Source organism: Ochlerotatus camptorhynchus, unplaced genomic scaffold (genome assembly GCF_037179485.1).
Source record: "Ochlerotatus camptorhynchus isolate MF236.1 unplaced genomic scaffold, CSIRO-AGI_Acam_v1.1 ptg000928l, whole genome shotgun sequence".
NCBI lineage: Eukaryota > Metazoa > Arthropoda > Insecta > Diptera > Culicidae > Ochlerotatus > Ochlerotatus camptorhynchus.
Window position 1 is genome coordinate 98,523 of NW_027041374.1, and position 22,881 is coordinate 121,403.

General features: G+C 37.9%; 1 protein-coding gene and 1 long non-coding RNA gene across 4 annotated transcripts in view; one reads left to right on the forward strand and one right to left on the reverse strand.

Annotated features, from left to right (window-relative positions):
* Nucleotides 1-21,242, forward strand: part of Rga (Regena) — a 68,935-nt gene extending 47,693 nt beyond the window's left edge. For 2 of the 3 annotated variants that reach the window (XM_065238736.1, XM_065238735.1), the window contains exons 3-8: nucleotides 297-827; nucleotides 16,099-16,321; nucleotides 20,058-20,357; nucleotides 20,433-20,637; nucleotides 20,707-20,871; nucleotides 20,933-21,242. In XM_065238736.1, the coding sequence (XP_065094808.1) occupies nucleotides 300-827; nucleotides 16,099-16,321; nucleotides 20,058-20,357; nucleotides 20,433-20,637; nucleotides 20,707-20,871; nucleotides 20,933-21,158 (1,647 nt within the window). In that variant the 5' untranslated portion in view covers nucleotides 297-299 and the 3' untranslated portion in view covers nucleotides 21,159-21,242. The remainder of the gene's footprint in view (nucleotides 1-296; nucleotides 828-16,098; nucleotides 16,322-20,057; nucleotides 20,358-20,432; nucleotides 20,638-20,706; nucleotides 20,872-20,932) is intronic. The other variant, XM_065238738.1, reaches the window with a different exon arrangement.
* Nucleotides 21,121-21,734, reverse strand: LOC135715467 (uncharacterized). Its single transcript, XR_010519077.1, has 2 exons — nucleotides 21,492-21,734; nucleotides 21,121-21,428 (listed from the first exon to the last, which is right to left on the reverse strand). It is a non-coding gene; the product is annotated as an uncharacterized LOC135715467 (long non-coding RNA).
* Between the last annotated feature and the right edge of the window lie 1,147 nt (nucleotides 21,735-22,881).

Consider the following 22,881-nt stretch of genomic DNA (forward strand, 5'->3'; position numbering starts at 1 on the left):
ACTCGCGGGCGTCGAGCAAAGGGATTGTGTGTGGAATTGGGGAACGGCCCTCTGTGTATGTGTGCATCATGTTGTAGTCCCAGCGATGAAACAAACGAATCTTGAGAAGAAGTGCATTAATTCAAGTTTTTTTTTCTTTCTTCCTTCTCTCTTTTCATACGCGTTCTACTTCGATTCATGCCATGACGACGACATCGAAAATGCCAAACGAAACACCACCAACAACGACGCTGATATCGATGGAACCTAACGCGAACCCTCTGTCTGGTTGATGATGGTTGAATTGAAACCTGCAGGTTATGGCAAACTTGAATTTCCAACAGCCTCCGAGAAGTATACCAAGTAGTGCATCGTTGAGTGGGAGAGGAGGTACTGCGGGTGGTTTCGGTAATAGCTCATTATCGGGCCATGTCACACCAACGTCTGGTATGTTTCCAACGGCAGCAACGGGAGCAGGGAGTTTCGGAGCAAGTCAACCACCTCACTCGCAACAGCAGCAGCAGCAGCAGCAGGGGCAGCAACCGGTGGGTCAAGGCGGCCAGAATCAACCCCCGCAACTGTCACCAGGTACCGTTGGGACGCGGAACGGTGGAAGCGGTGGAGCTTCGAGTGGTGGCTCCAGCAGTGGTGGAAGCGGCGTGGTTGGCGGAAGCAGTGCGAACCCTGCGACCTCTAGTGCTAGTACCAACGGTTCCCAGCAGCAGTCCCAGCAGCTTTCCTCCTCGAACTCGTCCGCGTCCAGTGGGGCGAACGCGAGGAGCAACCTCTTTGGTGGACAACGAGGCTTTGCGGACCGAAGGACAATGCCGGGACTTGGATCGACGATGGTGAGTAGTTTTGTTTTGGTTCAGTTTTTTTTCGTGCAAATTTTGAGATCAAATTTTGTCTGGTAGGAATTTTGACCATAACAATTGTGTGAACATATCCACCGTTTATTCGATTAAATTATATGATTTTTTTCTTTGTATTTCGAGCAAAATTATTAGATGGTGATTATGGTGCTTATGGAAAGCTGATTTCTTCGAAAAAAATCCAATATGACGAATTTCCGTTAAAAAAAATAAATATGCCAAATGAAAGCCCTGACGATTCCCTTTCAATTGGAATGCAAAAATTAGCATGCTAAGGGTTCTAGGGTAAGTTGCCAATTGTTGCACACCACCCAATTCTTGCACACTTCACATTATTTACCGATCAAGGTGACATGTTAATCATTGAACGACAAAAAAGGTACTTTTGATATTCAGTATAATATTGTGATTAAACTTGTTTTAACTATATATTAAAACGCGCTTGAGAGGGTAAAGTCTCGACCAACAATTGAAAAGGGACTATCAGGGTTTGTAAACAAAACGTTGTAAGCCCATTCCTCGTAAAGCGTAGGCCACCCACGCAAACCAAAAGTTTTGTTTACAAAAACTGATAGAACTTTTTCAATTGTTGATCGAGAAGTATGAAATTCGTATTTGATCAACTACTTTAAACCGATGTTCTCTGAGAGCCTAAATTTTTCGGAGAAAATTAGGAACTCACTCATTCACTCAAGTATTCTACACACCTACACTAGGGGCAACGCGATAGACTTCCATCCTGGGCGGGTGCTTACTTTTGTCAGATTTCTGTCAACTTTCTTGATTTATTTTCAAAGTGTTTTTATGTTACTTCATACGCGAAGTTTGCGATTTTCAAAGTTGCTTGGAAATGCTATCTAACATGAAGCTTTAGTGTGATGATTCATTAGCTAGATAATAGTCTTAGAAGAATATAGGTATATAGTTCCGTTAGAGTACGGCAGTATAAAAATTGAAAATGAGCGAAGGGCTATTAATGCAAAGTCAAACGCACACTCTTTGCCTAACCCGTACGATGTATGCGGTGATTTGAAGTATGTCTATGTTAGATAGCATTTCCAACCAACCCTTGATTTATTTGTTGAGGCTCCTTTGCCTGGGTATGCCTCTGCTGCGATTTCATGCTGTGTTCTAATCCAGCGCTTGCTTGTAGATTACATTTCTGCCCCCTTCGTAGGGTGTGGTCGACACACCTTAACTTTCGTTCTCGATTTTTCGTTGATATCGGCTTTTGATGACACTGAGCTCGGCGTTCGAGTTCCAGGTGTGAGGCAACGAGGCATCTATTTTACTCTTGGTTTGGTTATACGGTCTCTGGTGCCAAGGTATTGGAAATCTACAACTTTCCCTATGGCTTGCATAGCTAATGTATAGTTGGAAGGGTTGTTCGTGGCATCCAACGATTTAGACTTGTTGAATTGATAGTGAGACACACCGTAGAACAGCTCTCGGATAGGTCATCGAGATTACTCCGCGTATCAGTGTGCTGGTGTGCTAATAGAGCAACATTATCAATCACGTTGTATTCTTTATAGATTTCGTAAGGTATACCAGGGTAGCCAGCGAACCGGGAAAACCGGAAAATAACCGGGAATTTGAAAAGTATCCGGGGAAAAGCAGGGAATTCCACGAGAGAAAACGGACAAATCAATAAATCTTAACACTCGGTGATTTTCTAACGCCAGAGTTTTAGAATCAACTTGTGAAACAGAGCGAGTTATTACCTAAAGTAAAACATGCATATTTTCCATTGGTTATTCTTATGTTTTTGGGATTTAATTCCTCAGTATTATTTGTATCTGATTTTTCGTGTCTATTCATTTTTTTCAATTTCTTACATGGAAAATATTCATGATGCTGGGTATTAGAAACAAACATTTGCTAACTCAACCTTAACTTAATATTATCCGCATTTTTTGAAAGGCTCAATATCAAAATTATCACCAAATTCTTTTCAGAATTCATTTATCCCTGAATTACCTTGGATTTCTGCTCAGAATTATCATGCATTGTTTCCTAAACTTACCAGAAAACTCTCATCGTTACTACCTTGGAATTATCCTTGGAATTCCTTTGAAAATTCCTAATAATTTAATTTGAATTATTTTTAGAAACCTTTGAAACTATCCTGAGAAATCGATCCCTTTTCAAATATTTTCAATAGTTTATCTGAACTCTAGTCAAATCTCTCCTCAGCAATCGTTCGTAGTTCTCCTTAGAAACCTTTGAAATTTTCTTTGAAAATCCTTGGTATTCTCTTCTGAGTCAATCTAATCATTAGATAGTCTATTTAAATCAATTAGTACTTACTAACCTCGCCTGACTTCTACTTCTAGGGAACAATCATGAAATTTACAACCTTATCCGTAACACTCCGTGGGATGTTTAGCGTGCCGTCGAACGGGTCTTCTTTGGACACTTTTTTGGTATAAGCGAAATTTAACATGTTCTTATGAAATAAATAAAGTAAATAATAAAATGATGTGGTGTACATCCACAAGGGACACCTTTGTGATGTGTAATGAGAAGCATATGAGCGATTGTAGAAAATGTTTGCCATATAGTCATCACAACTGCAGTGAAACGGAAACAGAGAAGCTACTTTGGACACGTGGTAAATTTTCATTAGTTTTGCGAAACAATCGAAATCATAAACTCCATACAAAAATAAACAACCTGTGCAAAATTATCAAAAATCAGATCAGGGAAATAACTGGTTTAACAGAACATTAAAAAAATCATGAATTTTTGGGGTGATTATTGTGCAAAATTATCAAAAATCAGATCAGGGAAATAACTGGTTTAACAGAACATTAAAAAAAAATCATGAATTTTTGGGGTGATCAACTCTCTTTTTGTTATGTGGCCATAAATCATGTAACCTGGCCAAATTTATGAGAAGGTACACTTTTTATAAAACTCGTTGGTAAGTTTTTCCGCTTGATTCTGAGAAGCGCTTAATAATATTTTCTGAGGGTTTCATATGATCGAGAATACTGCAGTCCCAGTAGCAAGTTGTGGATAAACATTCAATCGATTCTTTAATCTATTTCATTTGGTTCAACAAATTCGAATGTGTCCAAAGTAGCCCCGCGCGACGGTATTTACTTGTGAGCGAGCATAATACTTTTTTTATATTCTACATTAATTATCAGCTGCCGAAGCGCCCGAAATCAGCATCATGTCATGTTGATGCGAAACTGAACATGTGGTGTGTCAACATTTCAAAGGGGCGTAATTGCATTTATAAACAATGACTTTAGCCGTCGATTTCTCGTGAATTAAAACTTACTCATGAAGATTAATGACACCAGCAGGTAGAGGAATGTTTCCTTTACCAGCTAGCATTGTTAATTTGGAGGGATGGACTTTTATTTGCGAGAAATTGATAGCTAAAGCCATTGTTTACAAAAGCAATTACGCCCCTTTGAAATGTTGGCACTGATATATATTTAATACGCACACCAGAATTGCATTCGATTTCCTTCACACTCTTGCATGTGCCTTTTCCGGGTAACTTTTTGAATAACAAGCCCCCCAATCTAAACGCTCACTTTTCCAGGCTTGACTTTTCTCTCGTACACACTGCCCGGTAGTATTAGTAGCAGTAGTGTGGTAGTAGCGCTTGTTCGAAAAATGACGATGACGACGATAAACGATGTGAACGTGTGTAGAACACGCTGAATGACGTCGCTGGTGGATTCACGGCCAGTCATTGAGCTGCCATTATTTGTGCATAATAGTGCTGAGTGGACCTGCAATATAATGTAGATGATACAACCAAGAGAGCCATTCGCGGGCTGCTGAGCACGACGCACAATGGCAGCAACTGTTTTGCATATCACGATCAGCAGCAGCGGGGGCCAGTCCGTAAACGACGACGATATCGTTGTTATGTGGTTCAGATTGGGAAGTGTTGGGATAATGCAAAAAAAAAAAAAAAATGAGACGAAATAATTAAATACTTTTGTTTAATGAGGTGTCCACCATTGATGCTCAAAAAAATAAAGCAAACTAGAAACTTACGACAAAGAGAAGCCAGTTGGTTGAATCTTTATCAGTATTGATTATCATGTTTGTTTCAGTTGTTTTTCAAATGGTGCTTTCCTAAGCTGTTAAATTTACATTGATCGGAAATACGGCTTTAGGTGTAAAAATCAAATGCTTATCAATGAGCTAGTTCGCAGATAGAGTAGCATCTCTAGAAAAGTGTGGTGCAATACCGTGTAGGTATCACACTTGACGTTAGTTAGGAAAGTTTTCATTTGAAACTTGAGTTTGGCTCCGTTATTTTGAGTAGCAAATAAAGAAAAAGTGTGAAAGTGCATACATATGAAAAAAACTACTGCCTATTGAGTATGTAGTGTTGGAATAAGATAATACTTTTTTCAGTGCAGGTTCAGATCCAAGGTCCACGCACATTATACGTTGTGGCTCGTTGCAGAAAGTTTAACTGTTGGATAACAAAGGTCACACACTCAAAAAAAAAAACTCTTGTAAATTTCGGTGTGGGTGTAAGGGGTGGCAAGCAACTGCCAAACTGGCACCGTCAGTCATTTAGAACGCCCTAATTGGATTCGCTGAACTTTTATTAGTCTAAATGTAATCTATACACGGCCATTGAGAATAACCCACATAGAGAGACACTTATACTGAGTTGTGTGAGAAGTTTCTAAAAACTGCAGTTATACAGCGCTAAGTTCCTGCAGTTTTTAGTAATTTCTCCACACGTACCTATGAGTATAAGTGACTCTCTCTGCATTATTCTCAATGGCCATGTAGCGAATTTGCCACCCCTGCCGCCTGTATGGTTTTCCATATTTATTAAAACGAATGATTCTTCGTCATCGACATATTTAGGACGTGTTTCTTGCTATTTTGCCGACCACAAAAACATCACTGAAATATCAAAGAAAAAATGTACATGTGGCTTACACATAGATTTGAACCGTGATTCGAGAGCAAGCTATCTCTGACTTACCGTATGCGTGATAATGTTTGCACCATTGAGCAAAGTCAAAATTAAAAAAAATCTCAAAAATTTTGTTTTTGAGTTTTTTTTTATTTATTCAAAGGGGGGATGTTTCTCAGAGTTTTAAACTATGTTTATCATCGATCGAGTTTCCACTTGCTGCAATTAAGGCCTCCACACGCTTCTGGAATGCACGGCAGGTTCTAATAATGTAGTCTGGATCCATTTCTCTCCAGGTACGGGTCAATGTTTGTCTGAGGCTTGCTGTACTCGGGTGGCGTTTAGAACAGGCCTTGACCTTCATGACGCGCCATATTGAGTAATCCATCGGATTAAGATCGGGGCTGGATGGCGGCCGCATATCCTTCACCCAGAACGGAAGATGTTCCTGCAACCACTTCTGAGTGCGGTTCGAGGTGTGGCACGGAGCCCCATCTTTTTGAAATACAACATTTGGCTTCGGACCGTACTGTTCTTTGATCCACGGAAGAACATACTTACTTAAAATCCCGATGTAGACCTCCGTGTTGACCTTGTCGCCTTCTGGAATTAACACCGGATCCATTTTTTGCCATCAGAAGCCACCAATCCAAACACCATAACGATAGCAGGATGCTTGGTCAGATACACGTTCTTGTGCTCGTCGGCCACGTCTTTTACCGGAAGAGAACTAATATACCGGTCGGTTCTGGAATTTGATACGGGATCGACGGTAAACATGCTCTCGTCGGTGAACAGGATTACCGGATTTTTTCACTTAAGGGAAGTTCAAGATTTTCTTGCATCGTTCGACTCGTAGCTCCCGGATGCGGTTGGTAATCATGTGAGTTTTTTTTCCGTGCCCTCGACTTCGCCCCGCGCCTTCCTTTACGATCTTCCGTGCCGTAAAGTCACTGATCCCGTGTTCCTTTGCCATTTTCCTTGTTGAACGCACTGGATTTACCCGAATCTTCCTTTTGATAGCAGCGACAACCCTCGGAACCCGAGCTGACTTCGGACGACCTGTGGGCACCTTCGTGGATAATTGTCCTTTCTTTTCTAAAACCCTTTTGACGGTCCACCGGGACACTCCCACGGCGATTGAAATGTCTTTTTGCGACATTTGCGCGTGGGACAAATCACGAATACGCTGCCACTTTGTCGTGGTGCAACTGTCAAACTAAGTAAATCATTTTCTTTTATACACAGCCTACTACGGTATTAGCTATAGGTTACGTGCATGCAAAGAAAACCAAGGCATTGTATGCACAGGTGAAACACCCTTCACCATCCCTCTCCAAAGGGGGAGTTTGGTAAAGAGAGGTGATAAAACTGATTTGTACCTTCCTAAAAAGTTGTTCTAGCTCGCTACCTACTCTCTATATGCAATTTTCACACTGCCGTTCTCTAAGCGGAACTATCAATTCTATACTTTCTCCTCCTCATCTATCGTATAAAAATTACCACTTAGTCTATCATTTGAAATTAGCATCTTCAACTATGGTATTTCAAGTTTCTAAAAACTAACTAAACATCTCGGTAACTCTTTAACTTGCTCTGCAAATTGCTAGAGTTGTTTGTCAGCAATATTCAAAAGTCTGCACTTGGATATCTTGAAGTAAGAGCTCTAAATAGTGTGTATTTAAGATTCATCTATGTTACTACGTCCTGCGGTTCTCTAGGCTTGGTGCCAATATGTTTCCTTTCGATAACTCAAAACTCCTGGGTACGGTGGCTCAAAATAATACTTTATTAAGAAACCTGGGGGCTCACCCTCCAAGTGATAGCCAATGATGTTACAAAAAAACCTTTGTATGGCGGTAACTCTGAAAAGCTTTATTAGAGGTAGCTCCGTTGAGTTTCTTGAAAAAATAAGTAGATTTTTCATAGTCATAGCAGGGTTGATAGCTGATCACTTTTTAGTGACCACTAAATAGTCCCTTTTTTCGACAGAAAGTCACTAAAGTCACTTTTTTTTGACATTCTTGGTTGAATTGCAATGACAAATTCGTTCAAAAAATAAATAAAATTTGTTAAAGTTCTACAGCATGGTAGGTTCCTAGTTGGAAGTTCATTAAACTAACGAACGGAAAAGTACGCTGATGAAAATAAGACGATACATTATCACAGCACTTTTTTATTTGCTACTAGCTGAGTGTGCGCGGTCTTGCTCGGGATTCAATATTAGCTTGAGTTTATGCGCCGATTTAAAATAAAAAGCATGCTATTTTGTACGTAGCCCCCCCCCCCCCCTATTATCTAAGGGGCTACCCCCTATGATTATCTCCTTATACCCCCACACTCGCCCCCACATGCCTAATTTGGTTCCATTTGCTTGATTAGCTCTCGAGTTATGCAGAACTTTCTGTTTCATTTGTATGGGAGCCCCCCCTTACAGAAGGGGGAGGGGTCTCGAACCATCATAAGAACCTTCCACGGCCCCAAAAACCACTGTATACAAATTTTCACGCCAATCGGTTCAGTAGTTTCCGAGTCTATAAGGGTCAGACAGACAGACAGAAATTCATTTTTATATATATAGATTCCGCACCTTTGAGGACTTTCAACTGCATACTACACTAATCAAGGTGGCCAGTTAACCGAGAAATCGGGAAAACCGCAGAAAACTGGCATACATCCGTGAATTCGATGCCAAATTGGAAGAAAAATGTACCTCCATCCTCTCTTCAAAAAATGTCAAGACACTTGGACTGGACTAGATTTTTAGGATACAGTCACTTTGAAGAACTATTAAGAAAATGCTTGATTTTTTTTTCCAAACAAAAATTAATTAGAACATATTTTAGAATGGATTCTAGAGACATGAAAATGTTTTTGTTCATATCCTCAAATGAATTCAGTCAATTCCAAGAGGATTCTGAATAATTTTGAGGAGATATTAAAGGAATTTGTTAGGTGAAGTTATTTCGTAGGAGAAGTAATTTCTTATGTGAGAATTTCATAGTTGTGAGTTGAATTCCGAGGGAAGCAGCAAGATTCAGAAATATATTCAATTAAAATACCATGAAAATATCAATGGATTTCTAAGGAATGTTTCTAAAAAATCTGAGGAAAATTTCAAGGGGATTTAGAGGAGTTTTCCAAGGATATCCCGTTGTTAACTTTTTTAGATCATTAAAAGTAGAGTTCCATAGAAGCAGTAATTCATAGAAATTTTGGGATTTCCTAGCGGAACTAAAAAAATATTCCTAAGATAATTCCATGGGAATTTCAGGAGAATATTAAGTGAATGTTGAGGTGAACTCGAAGTGCATTTTTAAGACATTTTTTCGGTGAATTCATAGGAATAACAGCAAGAATTATTAATAATTTGATAAGCATTGCAGAGTGAATTTAAATAGTGGTGTAAATAAGATTTTCATGAGTATTATGGAGAAAAGAATAAGAATACCCTCGGGAATACCATGAGATGAAGATATTCTGGGATTATTCATAACATTTTTTTCAGAATATGTTACAGAAATCCTGCAGAGTTCCAAGGGTAAGATGATTCAAACATTGATATTTTTTCGAGTTCCTGTATACTGAGAAATAAATTAAGAATTTTTATTTTAAATCCAATATTCAGGATATGGAGACATTCTAAAGATTCTGCAACAAGAGAGGGTTTCGAGAGCCAAAACTATTTAACCACTACACAGGGGTCGCCCCCACACAACGAAATGTTTTTAAGATTGCGAAGATTAAATTAATCGAATGTTTGAGACTTCCTTTTTTAAATTCTGGAAATTCTATAATAATTATCAAACATGAACAATCATCTGGAATACTTTTCCATCGTTTTTTTTTTAATTTCCCACCGTTGCCTTCCCAAGGTAGAACAGGGGATCTATAGGTTTTTGGTCCGTCTTACGATTATCATTACAGTTTAAATTTATCAGAATTGATTTAAGTTTCTCTTGTGTTGCTATTTAAAAAAAAAAGTTCACCCCAGAACTTCTATTTAAATTAAACTTGATAACCTCAAATAGTAAGTTTTTTTTTTGGAAAATTATTTTCTTGTTGTTCTTGTTCTTGTAATGTCTTGTTGATAGAGATATCGCAGATTAATCGGAGACCCTACCCAATATAGTATTTTTAAATATAATTAACCATTTCATTCTAGCAGTTAAAATGACGTTTACTACCACTCGAACTTTGAAATAAAACATGATTTTGAGATTTTTTTCTTCTAGAACCCCAAGAGAAAACTAGCCTACATTTGTGCGTTTCATAAAAAAATAGAAATTAGTTGGTTCAGATTTGTGACATCACTGGTAGAAAGTCACGCCAAAACTGCTTGACAAAGTGGTCAATTGAGAACAGAATCCAAAAAAAAAAAATTGGTGATAAATAATCTGGAATTTACTTAAACTAAATCCAAACTCTATAAAATTTTCACAAAATAATCGAAGTTCCAGAACCTTTTTTTTTAAATTTTATCTAGTTCGTTTATTTGTAAGGCTCAATCACGTTAGCTTTACGGAGCCGATAATTCATTGTTCGTTGTTTGTAACAAAATTCTCTTATTTCTATGTGTAGAGTTGGGCCGAATACTCGTGGCTTACCAGGGGTACAATTTCGAAAGATAGGATGAGGGGAGGAGCTGGGGTGGGGTTTCGTTGTCTCATCAGAGCGTTATCGCCAGTATGAACGGTAGTGCGGTTCAAGATTAGTCGGGTGTTCGACTGGCTATGGTGACCAGTGGAGGAGTCCCAAAATCTTAACAAACTTCCAAAGCCAATACAGGATCTAGCGAGAGGTCGTTTTACAAATTGTTCATTTATTCTAGACTTTAATTCAGGAGACCATAAGAATTTCAAATATGGTAAAATATCTCTGTTCTTGAAAGTCATGTTACACAGTGTTGATAGTTGTTAATCTAGTTGTGCAGGATCTTACAAAACTAACTTTTGACGAATGCGTGCAGCAGTGCGCAAAACAGTCAGGTTCATTGAGTCATTTTGATATAAATATGAACTGCCATCTGCCTCATCATTCACTGCCTCGTGAGAGTCTGAATGATTGAGAGGTAAACGAGTCACTGACAGCCGAGCACTCAGTCAGTAGCTCAGTCAACACGTTTATTCTACCGTGATGGTACCCAATATTTGTTTTGAATGACTGAGCGTACATTTTCTATGGAAAAATGACTCAATTACATGCTGTGTGAGCCGAAGGCAAGCGGTGTGCGCCGCCTACTTGTGAGTGACTGAATGTTTTTGTTGGCTCTTTCATTGCCTCGTCCTTTACCGTTTGGTACAAACGGTCTGCACAGAGCAATGGATTGAATAGTGAAGTGCTTTCACACTAAGCCTAGGTAGTCAATAATTTTACGCTCTGGCGTACAGATAGGAAAAAAATGCTTGACTTTTTTGGATGATTGACAAATCAACTTTCATGATTCTATTTCCATGAGTTTTATGATAATTTTTAAGTTACATTTTGGCCACTTTTTAGTCACTTTTTAAAATGATTTTGTTCACTAATTCACTTTTTTATTGCTTAACACTACTATCAGCCCTGTTATAGGAATGCATCCAAATTTTAGTGCAAATCAACCCTTTTATATGTTTTATACATTCCTTAGAATCTATACTATAAAAGAAAAAAATGTCACGGCCAACTAGATGCTCCATTTTTTCATGACATTTTTTTTCAAAAGGTAAAGGGTTCATGAAATTCCTCCACTTCGTGTTTTCACTGACACTGATCTCACCACCCAGAAAGTCATACAGAAGTGAAAAGTGAGATGCTTTGCTTCTCTGCAGCAGACATGTAGATTCATTTTGAACTTTGTCCATTAAGTAGATCGCTGGATGTGTGCCCGTGAAGTTGTGAAGTGGTAAAACAGTTTGTATGATAAATGGATTCCGTCAATAGTGTCCTTAATCACGATTTTTGAGGTACATAATGATATTCAATTATCAACGGTGGATACCTATTAAAATAATGTTCCGCAATCGAGTGCCAATCTCCGACGGACATCGATTGCCATCCATTGACTACAATTGAATAGCCACGGAGGCAGCTTCCACACTAGAGGAGATATCGCATCCATCAACCACATGGGTCACACAAATCAAGGAAATTGTTACTATAGTCGATTAAATGCAGCTAAAAGATAGGATATTTTATGACAAACAACTTTGCTGAAGAAAGCATAAGTTTATTGTTGATAGATTTTATGTTATTCTTGATTTTATGGAGAAAGAATAGTACTATTTTTTCTATATTTTCTTTAAAAATGTTATATATTTGCAATGCCAGACAGTCAATAAATAAGATTATTTATTTGGAATATGTAGTAATAAAACATATAAACCAAAATAGAACTTTTCAGAGATATAGTCAGATTTTTGGTGCTCATAAATATCAGTTTTCAGCGGCGCTGGTGGTGTAGTGGTAAGCGTGATTACCTCTCACGCCAGCAGGCCTGGCTTCAATCCCAGTCGGCGTCGCCGGGATGTTCTGAGGCATCTCTGATCACACCTTCCTTCGCAAGGGGAGTAAAGCCGTTGGTCCCTGGTTCATGAGTTGATGGCTCGATAGGTAGGATCCAGGTATAGGAGCTGCCTCCCTGGCGTCGGTAGCATTGGTGCTCAGCACGGAAAACAAGATCGTGGAAAACAAATCAAGGAAAAAAAAACATCTACTTTCGGAATAACCTCCATTTACTTCTTTTTTGTACTAAACTTGATTTTTTTTCGAAGGAATTTTGAAATGTTTTTTTTTTTAGAAACAACAATGTTTTTTTGTAGGGAAAATCAAAGACAGTTTAGGAAAGAACTTTTAATGATTAATAGCTCTTTTGAAAATTCCAAATCAATTGTGAAGAGGATTCCAGGATCCGTGAAAAGTATGAAGTAAATCGAATTTTGAGCGCACAAATACAAAGAAATTCTGATGATAATTTAAAGAAAATTCCAAGGGCATCACGAAACGAATTTCTTAAGAATTTTAAAGAAACTTCTAAGCAAAATTGCAGAAGAATTTAGAGGAGAATACCAAGATAATTTGATCAAAATTTCAAGACAATTTTAAAACGAATTATAGAGAATTTTGAATAGAATTATAGCAGGAATTTTCAGAAAATTCCTAGAGCTTTACAATTCGACGAAAATTTAAGGATGAATTTCATGTTTTTTATGGATCTGCAGAGAATTTCTAGGCTTAAAAATATATTTTATGGAATATCAGAGAGAATCTCAATCTTATTTTTGAAGAAATCTCAAATAAACACTGGGAAAAGATTCAAAAGAAAATGTTGGAGATTTTTCTAATAAAACTCTGTAAAGATTTTTGATTGAATTTTCATGGAAGTTAAAATAAAGACAATTTTTGAAGAATTCGAACACAGGTCTGAATAACTCGACCCAGGAAAAATGCTGCTGTTTTAGTAATGACCCAATAAACCTAGTGATCCTTTCGCATTTCGGTTTTATGCTTAACATCGGGAAAAAACCGGAAAATTGCTAATCGGAATTCACTGGTCACCATGAGATCTAGAACTTTTCAAAGTTCCAAAATCCCAAAATTAGAAAAATGAAGTCTCAGCCATTTGCTTAATTTCAAGCTCGCAACCTTAAATTTCAAAGTTCGGCGTTTGAAATATTTTTGGAAGTTTTAGACCTTGAAAACTTGAAATCTTGTCTCTAATGCCTCCCTTCATCTCCGGAATATTTAATTTTGAATAAAGTACCCTGAACCATGTCATTTTTCTAAATCCAGGATCATATAATTTTCTAAGCATGCAATCTTTAAAAATCTAAGCCTCAGGATTTCCATTTTTCCCAAACCTTGAATCTTGACCCTTTTCTGTGTCCAATTGTGGAAAAATTGATTTCTTTTATAATTTCCTCTACAATACGCTTGAAAATCTTCTGCAAAACACTCTCTGGATTCACTCTGCAATGCTCCTCATATTATCAATAATTCTAGCAATTCCATGAAAAATACTCCTGAAAAAATCACTTGAAGTTCTCCTCAGTATACACTTATTATTTTCCTGAAATTACCATAGGAATTGGAACGGGAATGTGGAATTCCCGTAGCACAACGGACGTGAAAATCACGTAAATTTTTATCAAAATTTCATTTGGCCTTTACGTGATATCTCGTAGCTTGTACGTGCGAGCCGATAGAAATGATTGAAGGGGAATGTTTAAGGGATTACGTGATGTTTCACGTAGCATTAACTTGAAGATTTTTCAGTGTGTAAATTTGCATGGCCGTCAGAGTTTTAAAACACACATAAGGCTGATGTCTCTAATGCCGGCCAAGGTGGATAACATATTAAATAAAGCATTTTTGATTAGTTTTTCGTTAGCAACCAATATAACAGTACAGATGACGCTTTGTTCTAAGAAAATTTGAAAACAGGATACTTTTATCCATATCCATCCGTAATTTTTAGATCCATAGGCCAACATTAGAGTTATTACCCCTATTTTATTTGGCGTTGATTGTGCATTAAACCCATTTCGTGATGTTGAATTTCAAGCAATTTTGCCCTTTGATTTCGATTTTATAAATAGGATGCAGCAATTTTTCTTCACAAGTGTCTCTCTCTCTCTATATATCCAGGGGAAATGGCTCTGGTGTTGTAAAAATCTGCTATTTATCAATTTTATCTAGTTGAACGCGTCATTGGGACGGTGCTAATGGATATTTTTGGTCGTTATTGAAAATTTAGTCGATTGCTGAATTTATGTATGGGCCCAAATTAAGGGCATTAAGGCCGACAAAAGTGGTGATCAATCTTTACCCACCTTATATTGGCGCAATATGTGCTAGCGTGTTAGTGAAAGTCCGAGGAAAATAAATAACAAATCGCTGCCAAACTCATTTTGACCGATGTCATGTCATATCATTTTTAGGCTAGTCAAAAGAAAATAATAAACAACCGCTAATGTGCATGCAATAAACGTCACTAATCTCTATTGACAACAAATAAATATAAATATAGAATAAAATTTTCAAATTTTGAAAATTTAGGGGTTTATAAAAAAAATCTGGACCCTTGAATAAACTGCAACTTGAACGAAATTGCATGATTTTGGAACTTCAAGGTTTGGAACTTATGGTATGTTTCTTGTCGATAATTATTATAACATGACATAATTAGACTGCACATAACATTAGAAAGAAAAATCAAGTTTTGGGAACTTAGCCAAAGTTTTTTTTTTACTCTCGAAAACTGCCGGTGGGCGTGTAACGTTCTTATGTTTAATGGAACTTCCAGTTATGCGTCCATCTACAGTAGAAATTAGGAACAAATAAAAAAATCTGGAAGACTTGAGGAAAAATAAGACTTGGAATGGTTCAGCAATAGCATCTACTTCTAATCAGTTGTAGATCACAACATTTAAGCATTCCCACATTCTCATCTGGCATATAATCTCTTGTACGCAATGAAGGCATTATTCCAACTAAATACCTTTCCAATATATCAAGAGTGATTCCAATAAATCCAGACCTTTATTTGAGAGATGATACACGATCATCGCCACTGAGAGTGAACCCTTCGAATAAAGTGAGGCAAGATCGTCTTCCTTCTCCTGTTTTGCTTCTAGAAAGAAGTTGAAACCAGTTTTAGTTGGTCGGTCTTTACAGCTCGCACTGTTCTGTTGTTGTCGTCGTCGTAGCGTAAATACCAACTTAGGTGTGCACAACAGTGTATGTTGCTTCGGTTGTTTGTTTGTATGCGTTGGCCGGAAGATAAGCCACAGTGACCGAGGTATAAGCACAACAAGCGCAGGCGAGGAGAGCGAAAGATTGGATTCTATCGGTAGAAGCACGTATGACGAGGAACCGTGATGTTGTGCTACGACGAGCGGAGAAGGAAGAAACTGGACGGGTGTAAACAACGCACCGAAGTGTTATCGCATCTTCTTCTTTTAACAATTCAAGTTCTGCAGAAAGAAAGCGCAGTAGTGCCACAAAATGAGAACACTGGCCGTAAATAAAATACCGATGGTACGCTTCAAACGTGGTCATCTTTTAATAATAGATGACATTTTTTCGGACCATTCGTAAATCCTTCCGCGTGTAAAGTGCATGCATGAGGACGGGTGTGGAAGTGAAATAGATATTTCACTTCGGTTATCGCGGAAGGTAACACCGTATGCTACGCAAAAGAGCGTAGCTTGGTTAAGTGCGCAATTTATACTTCTTCTTTTAATCCTATCAGAATGCACGTGCTTGGTATTGTTTTGTTTTGTTTTTATAATTGACAATCAAGGAAAGGAAGTTTCCCATTTTTAACACCGAACTTTCCTGCTCTTTTCATTGCAGTCTAATATGGTCTCGTTCATGCAGTCACGAGGATATGGATCTCAGAGCGGGAATAGCATCAACAATTTCCATAGCGTGTTCGACAACGGTACGTCGGAGACGGGAACGCCTCCACTGCTCGACCTGTCCGAGTTTCCATCGCTCACGAACGCGCGGGGTGGCCAGAACGATCAATCGTTACCGCAGTCGAACGCACTGCAGCCTCCCGGGAGTAAACCGTATGGTAAGTTTACAGCTCACGCAGGAATGTGAAAGTTATAGAAGTAGTAATATATTGGCGCTTGTTAGGGTTATCGATTATAGAGTCGGTACAGCGTGCTGTTGCAGAGTTGTACTCTCTTGTTCCAAGTTCAAATGGCAAATGGCTACGGAACAAGAGAGTACAAATGCGACACTGTGATACACATTGGGTAGTGAAAATTTGATTAGAATTAGAACTTTAGAAAACTAGGGTTTTTGATCTAATTTCCGTCCTACTAAGCACATCCCGCGCTTTACCTCTCTTTTCTGAACGAGTTTAATCGAAAAATGGAATATTTCTATCAAAGATGACTTGCAAATTTATTCACCTTTCCATATGTACCGTTGGATTTGATAAAGAGTCACAAATTGTTGAGATATTGTTTAAAATCTAATACTGCTTCTTGATTCTTAATTCGTCATACGAGTTCCAATTCCTTCCTTATGCATTGAAACGCCATTAGAATTTCTTCGTCCTACGGATAAACGTAGAAAAAGGGGATGCGCTAGGAGCGCTTGTTTTGTTTTGAGAACAATGAGCGTAAATATTCATACAATGCGCTCTAACAGGATTTATGTTGTAGCTAATGAACTAACGCATCGGAACAAACCTATTATTGATTTTTGCATGGTGAAATCATTGATATTATTGATCTTTTCTGATCGATAGAACGGAAATGGGCGATTACGACGAAGTAGCGCTCTACCCTACTGTATCAGATAGGGACAAGGAATTCAAAATTATGGAGTATTTTTCAACAAAATCTCTCTATTTATCAGCTTTTCAGGCAAATAGAAAAAAACGTTCTAATGTTGACCTATAGAGCTAAGATTGGGCCCATCGCCAAAAAGCTGCTATTTATCAATTTTATCTAGACGAACGCGTCATTGGGACGGTATATTTTTGGTCGCTATTGAAAATTTAGTCGTTTGCTGAATTTATGTATGGGCCCAAATTAGGGACACTTAGGCCGACATAACCTGCATTTCCCCTATATTATTTGTTTTCACCGACCATGTATTAGGTATAACCGAATACGCTACGATAGGGAAGAGGGGGTCTAATATTGATTAAAAATATGCTAGGGCTAAGTCATTTATAAATGATCCGTAACTGTCGCCATATGGAATGAAATTTCTGTAAAACATTTAACATTTATGCATCTACCGTTCTACTTCTTCTGTGTTAACCGTTTAAGGTTTTCAAAAACTTTGTTTTTTTTTAGGGCCGCCACTAGATGGCTACGCTACAATCCTCTAAACAATGGTGCTCAACCTATGTTAATCTTTTGTAATAATGATACGAGCCGCAACAACTGTGATGTCAGATTTCTCTGATATGTGAATTCCGGCAATTCCACTTTTGAAAGTTTGGCGTCCATTAGCCCTATTAAAAAAATACAGTTGTCATTCTTGCCTTTATCGCAATTATCCGACTTTAATTGTAAGGGTAAGTCTTTATACCCTTCGGAGAGTTGGAACACGCTCCAAAGGCGGACCCCCCCTTGTCAATCAAAGAAGTTCCTTCGCAACAAAATCAAGCAATAACACCTATAATGACCAATGCATCAGAACCCTTTTTTCAGTTCTTTATTAAGGAGATTTTTAGACTATGACTAGTTCATCTCCGGGATCAGAACCCTAGTCTTAACCACTTCAAACTAGAGAACAGCGAATAAAAGATGAGAAATCACGTAGATGAAAAATAACTACCTAGCTCATTTTTTTTCCTTATTTCAAGACCATCCTCGGTGCACAAAACCGAGTTTTGTCACTATCAACTATCAGCAAGGCATAAAAAAGTAAAAAGGTGTTCCTTTGATTACAAAAACAATCCTATTCCCCTAGTTTGAACTAGTTTGGACTAGGCTTCGGTGATAGATTTTAATGCCAGTAATGCCAGTAAGGCGTTGCTGGAAAAAAATCTACTAATTCCATAATCCTGCAAAGACAAGCAAGAAATAAACACGTTGTAACTGTTATAAATGTTTTCGATTTATTCTATCGCGGAATAGACCTACCGCACAAGGGCAATTCTGAGGGAATTCTGAAAACACGAATCCCTGAGATAAATCCATTGCAAGGAGGAGAGTTCCTTGGAAATTCTGAGAACAATGTCTAGTGAATCGATTTCTGAAGGAATTCTGAGGAGAATTCCATATCAATGCCGAGGAAAGCTTTAAGGGCATTTTAATGATAATTTCAAGAGTGTTATTAGGAGAATTTTAAGAAATTTCTTGGTGCATTGCAAGGGAATTCTTAAGGCCTTTTAGAGATAATTCCGTGCATAATTCTAAGACAATTCTGTAATGCAGTGCAATTCTTTCTGATAAAAATTCTAGGGAAGTTTCAATCCCAATACTAAATTTTTAGATAATTCATGGGGTATTATGCAAGGAGTTGCTACAGTGTTGCGGATACAATTTTAAGAGAATATCAGAAAGAATCCTGAACTTGTGTTAGCGAAATTCTGATAGGAAGTTTGAGGAAATTCTTAAATAAAACTTTTTTTTTTTGAGAAAATTCAAAAGAAATCTGGTGAAGAGCTCAAATTAAAGTAATTCTTGCATATAACATTTGTAATAATAGGAAACATAGAAAAAAAAATCAAACTAATTGAAGACCAAGACAAATTCTTAATATTCCAGGAAAATGTTTGCTGAGAAAGTTCTGGAATCAAAAAAAAAAAGTGAGATCTTATACTAGGAACTGGGATTGTGATCTTCAAAATAAAACAAATCTCTACGACATATAAATTCTTAAGATTCTGGTGCTTTGCAACATTTTCAATATCTTGGACTTGAAACTTTTTTCTTTACCGAGATTTGCACAACCGAGTACTCGGTTATCAATTTTACTTAGATCTCAGCAAACATGACGTTGTTTATTGAAATTCAGCAAAGCATTTTCCGAGACTCCACAACTAAACGTCATTGTTGCTGAGATCTTTAAAAAAAAACAGTAAACGGCTGTGCAAATCTCGACAAAAAATTTGAAAATATTAAGTAGGAATGGGTACAAAAAATCGCACGTTGCCAAGAATGGGACCGTAATATAAATATATATATGTATATTTTTTTTTTTAAATTATAGTCACTTTAACGCTCTTGGGTCATTCGTGACTTGTCCGGGGGTGAGATTTGAACTCGTGACTTTGGCGTGGCGCCCCCTATATATATAAATAAATGAGCTCGTAGCTGATTTTTGAGAAAGAAAAAAAAATGAGAATTTGACGAAATTTCATCCGATGACAGTGACAGAATCATCCCTGAAAAAAAAAATCACCTGCAATATTCATTAAAAATGACATTTGCCAGTCCTGATTAAGATACAACATCTCATTTAGATCTTTTCCAAAGATGTGTTGAGCTTTCTGTTCTTGACTATGACCTCTGTATCATTCAGCACCGCACCCATATTAGTACATAAATGCCAAAAAAGCACCTTGCCTTGCCAAAAGCGCCTTGTTCAGCCGAACGACCAGTCGTGACAATTTGCCTTACGTTGAAATTATTTGCTAGGCTTAGGCCTCTACCGACACCAGTTTTGTTCCCTGCAAGATCTGTGAAAGCGGAACGTAAAAATTTAAGTAATTCAAATTCTAATCATTTTTTTACCCGAGTAGAACGTGTTCAAAATTAAGGATTAAACAACTTCATTTCGTAGAATGAAGATGCCTTGTCCTAATCACTTTAACTTTTTGACTAACCTTCCCACAGTTGGTATGGTAAAGCAGCCAACGGCCGAGCAAACGGAGTTTACGATGTCGAGCGAAGACTTCCCGGCCCTGCCCGGTACGCAGAACGCGGAGAGTGGCCAGCTGGCGGCGAGTCAAGGGCTGCAGGGCGTTCATCATCATCATCATTCAGATCATCATGGTGCCGATAGTCTAAGTAAGACGGGTGGTCCGATCGGTGGTGCTGTTGGTATGGGGATGGACTTGCAGAACGACGCTGGCAATTCCAATGTGAACATGGACAAGGGAGCTATGAAACGAGGCGTACAAACATCACCCAATGGTACACCGTTCGCTCGCAGCATGAGTTTACCTCGCTTCTTTTGACACTGATTTTCTATTTTCTTTCCCGTTCTAGGAATGGTAACGAATATTCCTGCTAGTATGGTCAATAACCAATTCGGTATGGTTGGTCTCTTAACGTTCATCCGCGCCGCCGAATCCGATCCAAACCTGGTAACGTTGGCGATGGGCCAGGACCTGACGGCTCTCGGACTGAACCTGACCTCGATCGAGAACCTGTATCCTAGTTTCGGCGGCCCTTTTGCCGATTCTCCGGCGAGGTAAATTCCAAAGCTCACCGTTGCATTATTTCTTGCAGTAGCTTACCAAATTCCCTTCATTTCTTCCAGACCCCAAGATATCGACTACAACGTACCACCAGAGTATTTGATCAACGTGTCAATAAGGGATAAGCTGTCGAAGCTAACGTTGCAAAAATATAAGGATGATCTATTATTTTATTTATTTTACACGAATGTTGGTGATGTGATGCAGTTAGCTGCCGCTGCGGAGCTGTAAGTATCTGGGCATTCCACTCTAAGGAAGAGCTTCCTAACCTGAGCAAACACTTTACAGACATAGTAGAGATTGGCGATATCATACGGAGGAAAAGGTGTGGATCACTCGTGTGCCGGGCATGACACCGTACGAGAAGAATGGCACAACCGAACGTGGCACGTATTACTACTTCGATGCGCAAAATTGGCGACGGGTGCCAAAAGAATTTCAAGTGGATACAGTGAAGTTAGATAAATGTCCAAATCTAAGTGCTTACGTTACGATGAGCGGACAGCCTGTATAATATTTATTAATTTGTAATTAAAAGAAAAATTGCAGAAAACAAAAGCAGATGAAAGGAAAAAAATTAAATTTTTCTGATTCAGTAGTTCGCTGGTCGTGTTCTTTATTCCCTGGCTTTTTTTCGCTCAGTTTATTGTTTTCGGTTTTGGCGTGTCGATTAGTCTCGGGCTGGTTTCGGTGAAGCGTTGCGATTGGCGAAAGTGATGGATCTCCTCAAGGTACTCGACGTTGTTGGCGAGGATTACGCGTGCTGTCAACCGGCTGGTATCCACTGTTCACCAAATCGGAGATCAGATTATCAGGAAATGGGATTCACAGAAAAGCATTTACTTACCACGCACTTCTAACGCACGGTTGGTCATCTTCTGTATTTGATCCATTGTTTTTCGAAGATTTTTCTCTGATTTATGCATGGTGTTTTCCTGTTGAGAGGTTTAAAAGTCACCGGCAAGTAGCACGTGGTCAATGTAATCTAACCTCAATTGACGAGGTGTTGATTTTTCTGACGTTTCTAATATCGAATTGGTTTTTGCTTCAGTGCTAACCTGCGTCGGGTATCAAGGAAGGGTTTGCATGTTTTCTGATAAACGTCAGTTTGATCGTATGTTTTTGTAAACTGGCTCGGGTCGAGGGCCGCACTGAACAACTGGGTCCAACCTGAACAATAAACACGCTATAGAGCCGTTTCACGCCAAACTCAACCTTCTCCGATTTGTATAAAACTTTACATAATTGTTTGTTATGGGCAATCATTCACATTTTTATAAAAATTCGGCCATTTTCAATGTTGTATTTTTTTTCCAAAATGGCATCTGTCATTTTTCAATAAATTGTAGCGTCACTTCGGATATATACGACGTCTGAGACAAAATTGCAGAGAAAAATAAAGTCTTTCTTGGAAAAAATATACATAATATATAGTGTTGAAAATTACAATATTCAAAAAGTATATCTAAAGCACATAAAAAAGAAACTTTTGGAAATCACGAAAAGTGACAAAAATCGTTAAACAAGAACTTTTCGTGAAATATTTGAACTTTTTGCTAGTACGCTTTTTTATGTAATTTTTACACAGGAAACAAAATTTGAGACATTCTAAATCATTATCTATGCAAAAATTACATAAAAATGCTAGTTAACAAGAAAAACTTCTAAAAAAATATGACCAATAGTTGATGTTCTACGATTTTTGTCAATTTTCAAGTGTCCATGGTTTTAAATAATCCTAAGGTATGCAATTTTTAATGAGCTTGATTTAAAACATAAATTATAAATTGAAGATATACTTATTGAGATATTTCGGTTCTTAACACTCTTGAGTTTTTACTTAAAATTATAATAATAATAAAAAAAATATATATAATAAATAATATTTTTTCCAGAATTAACTTTTCTAAACAACTTTGATTCAGAGACGTAATTTCGACCAGAAGTGAAGTTTTAGTGCTACAGTTTATTGAAAAATGGTCGAATTTTTGAAAAAAAAAAATGTGAATGATTGCCAATCATTATGCAAAGTGTGATGCCAATCGGAGAAGGTCGAGTCTTAAATGTTTATATTTTCATCACCGACAAACCGACATGAATCATCAAGAAATTTCTGATCAAAGCACAAAACTGACATCTGCCGCCGTGTTCGCGGAAAATATTTATCCTAGCCACAAACACGCGAGCAAAATGTATGAGTTGGTTCGTGTCTAATCTATTTAATCACATTTGAATCG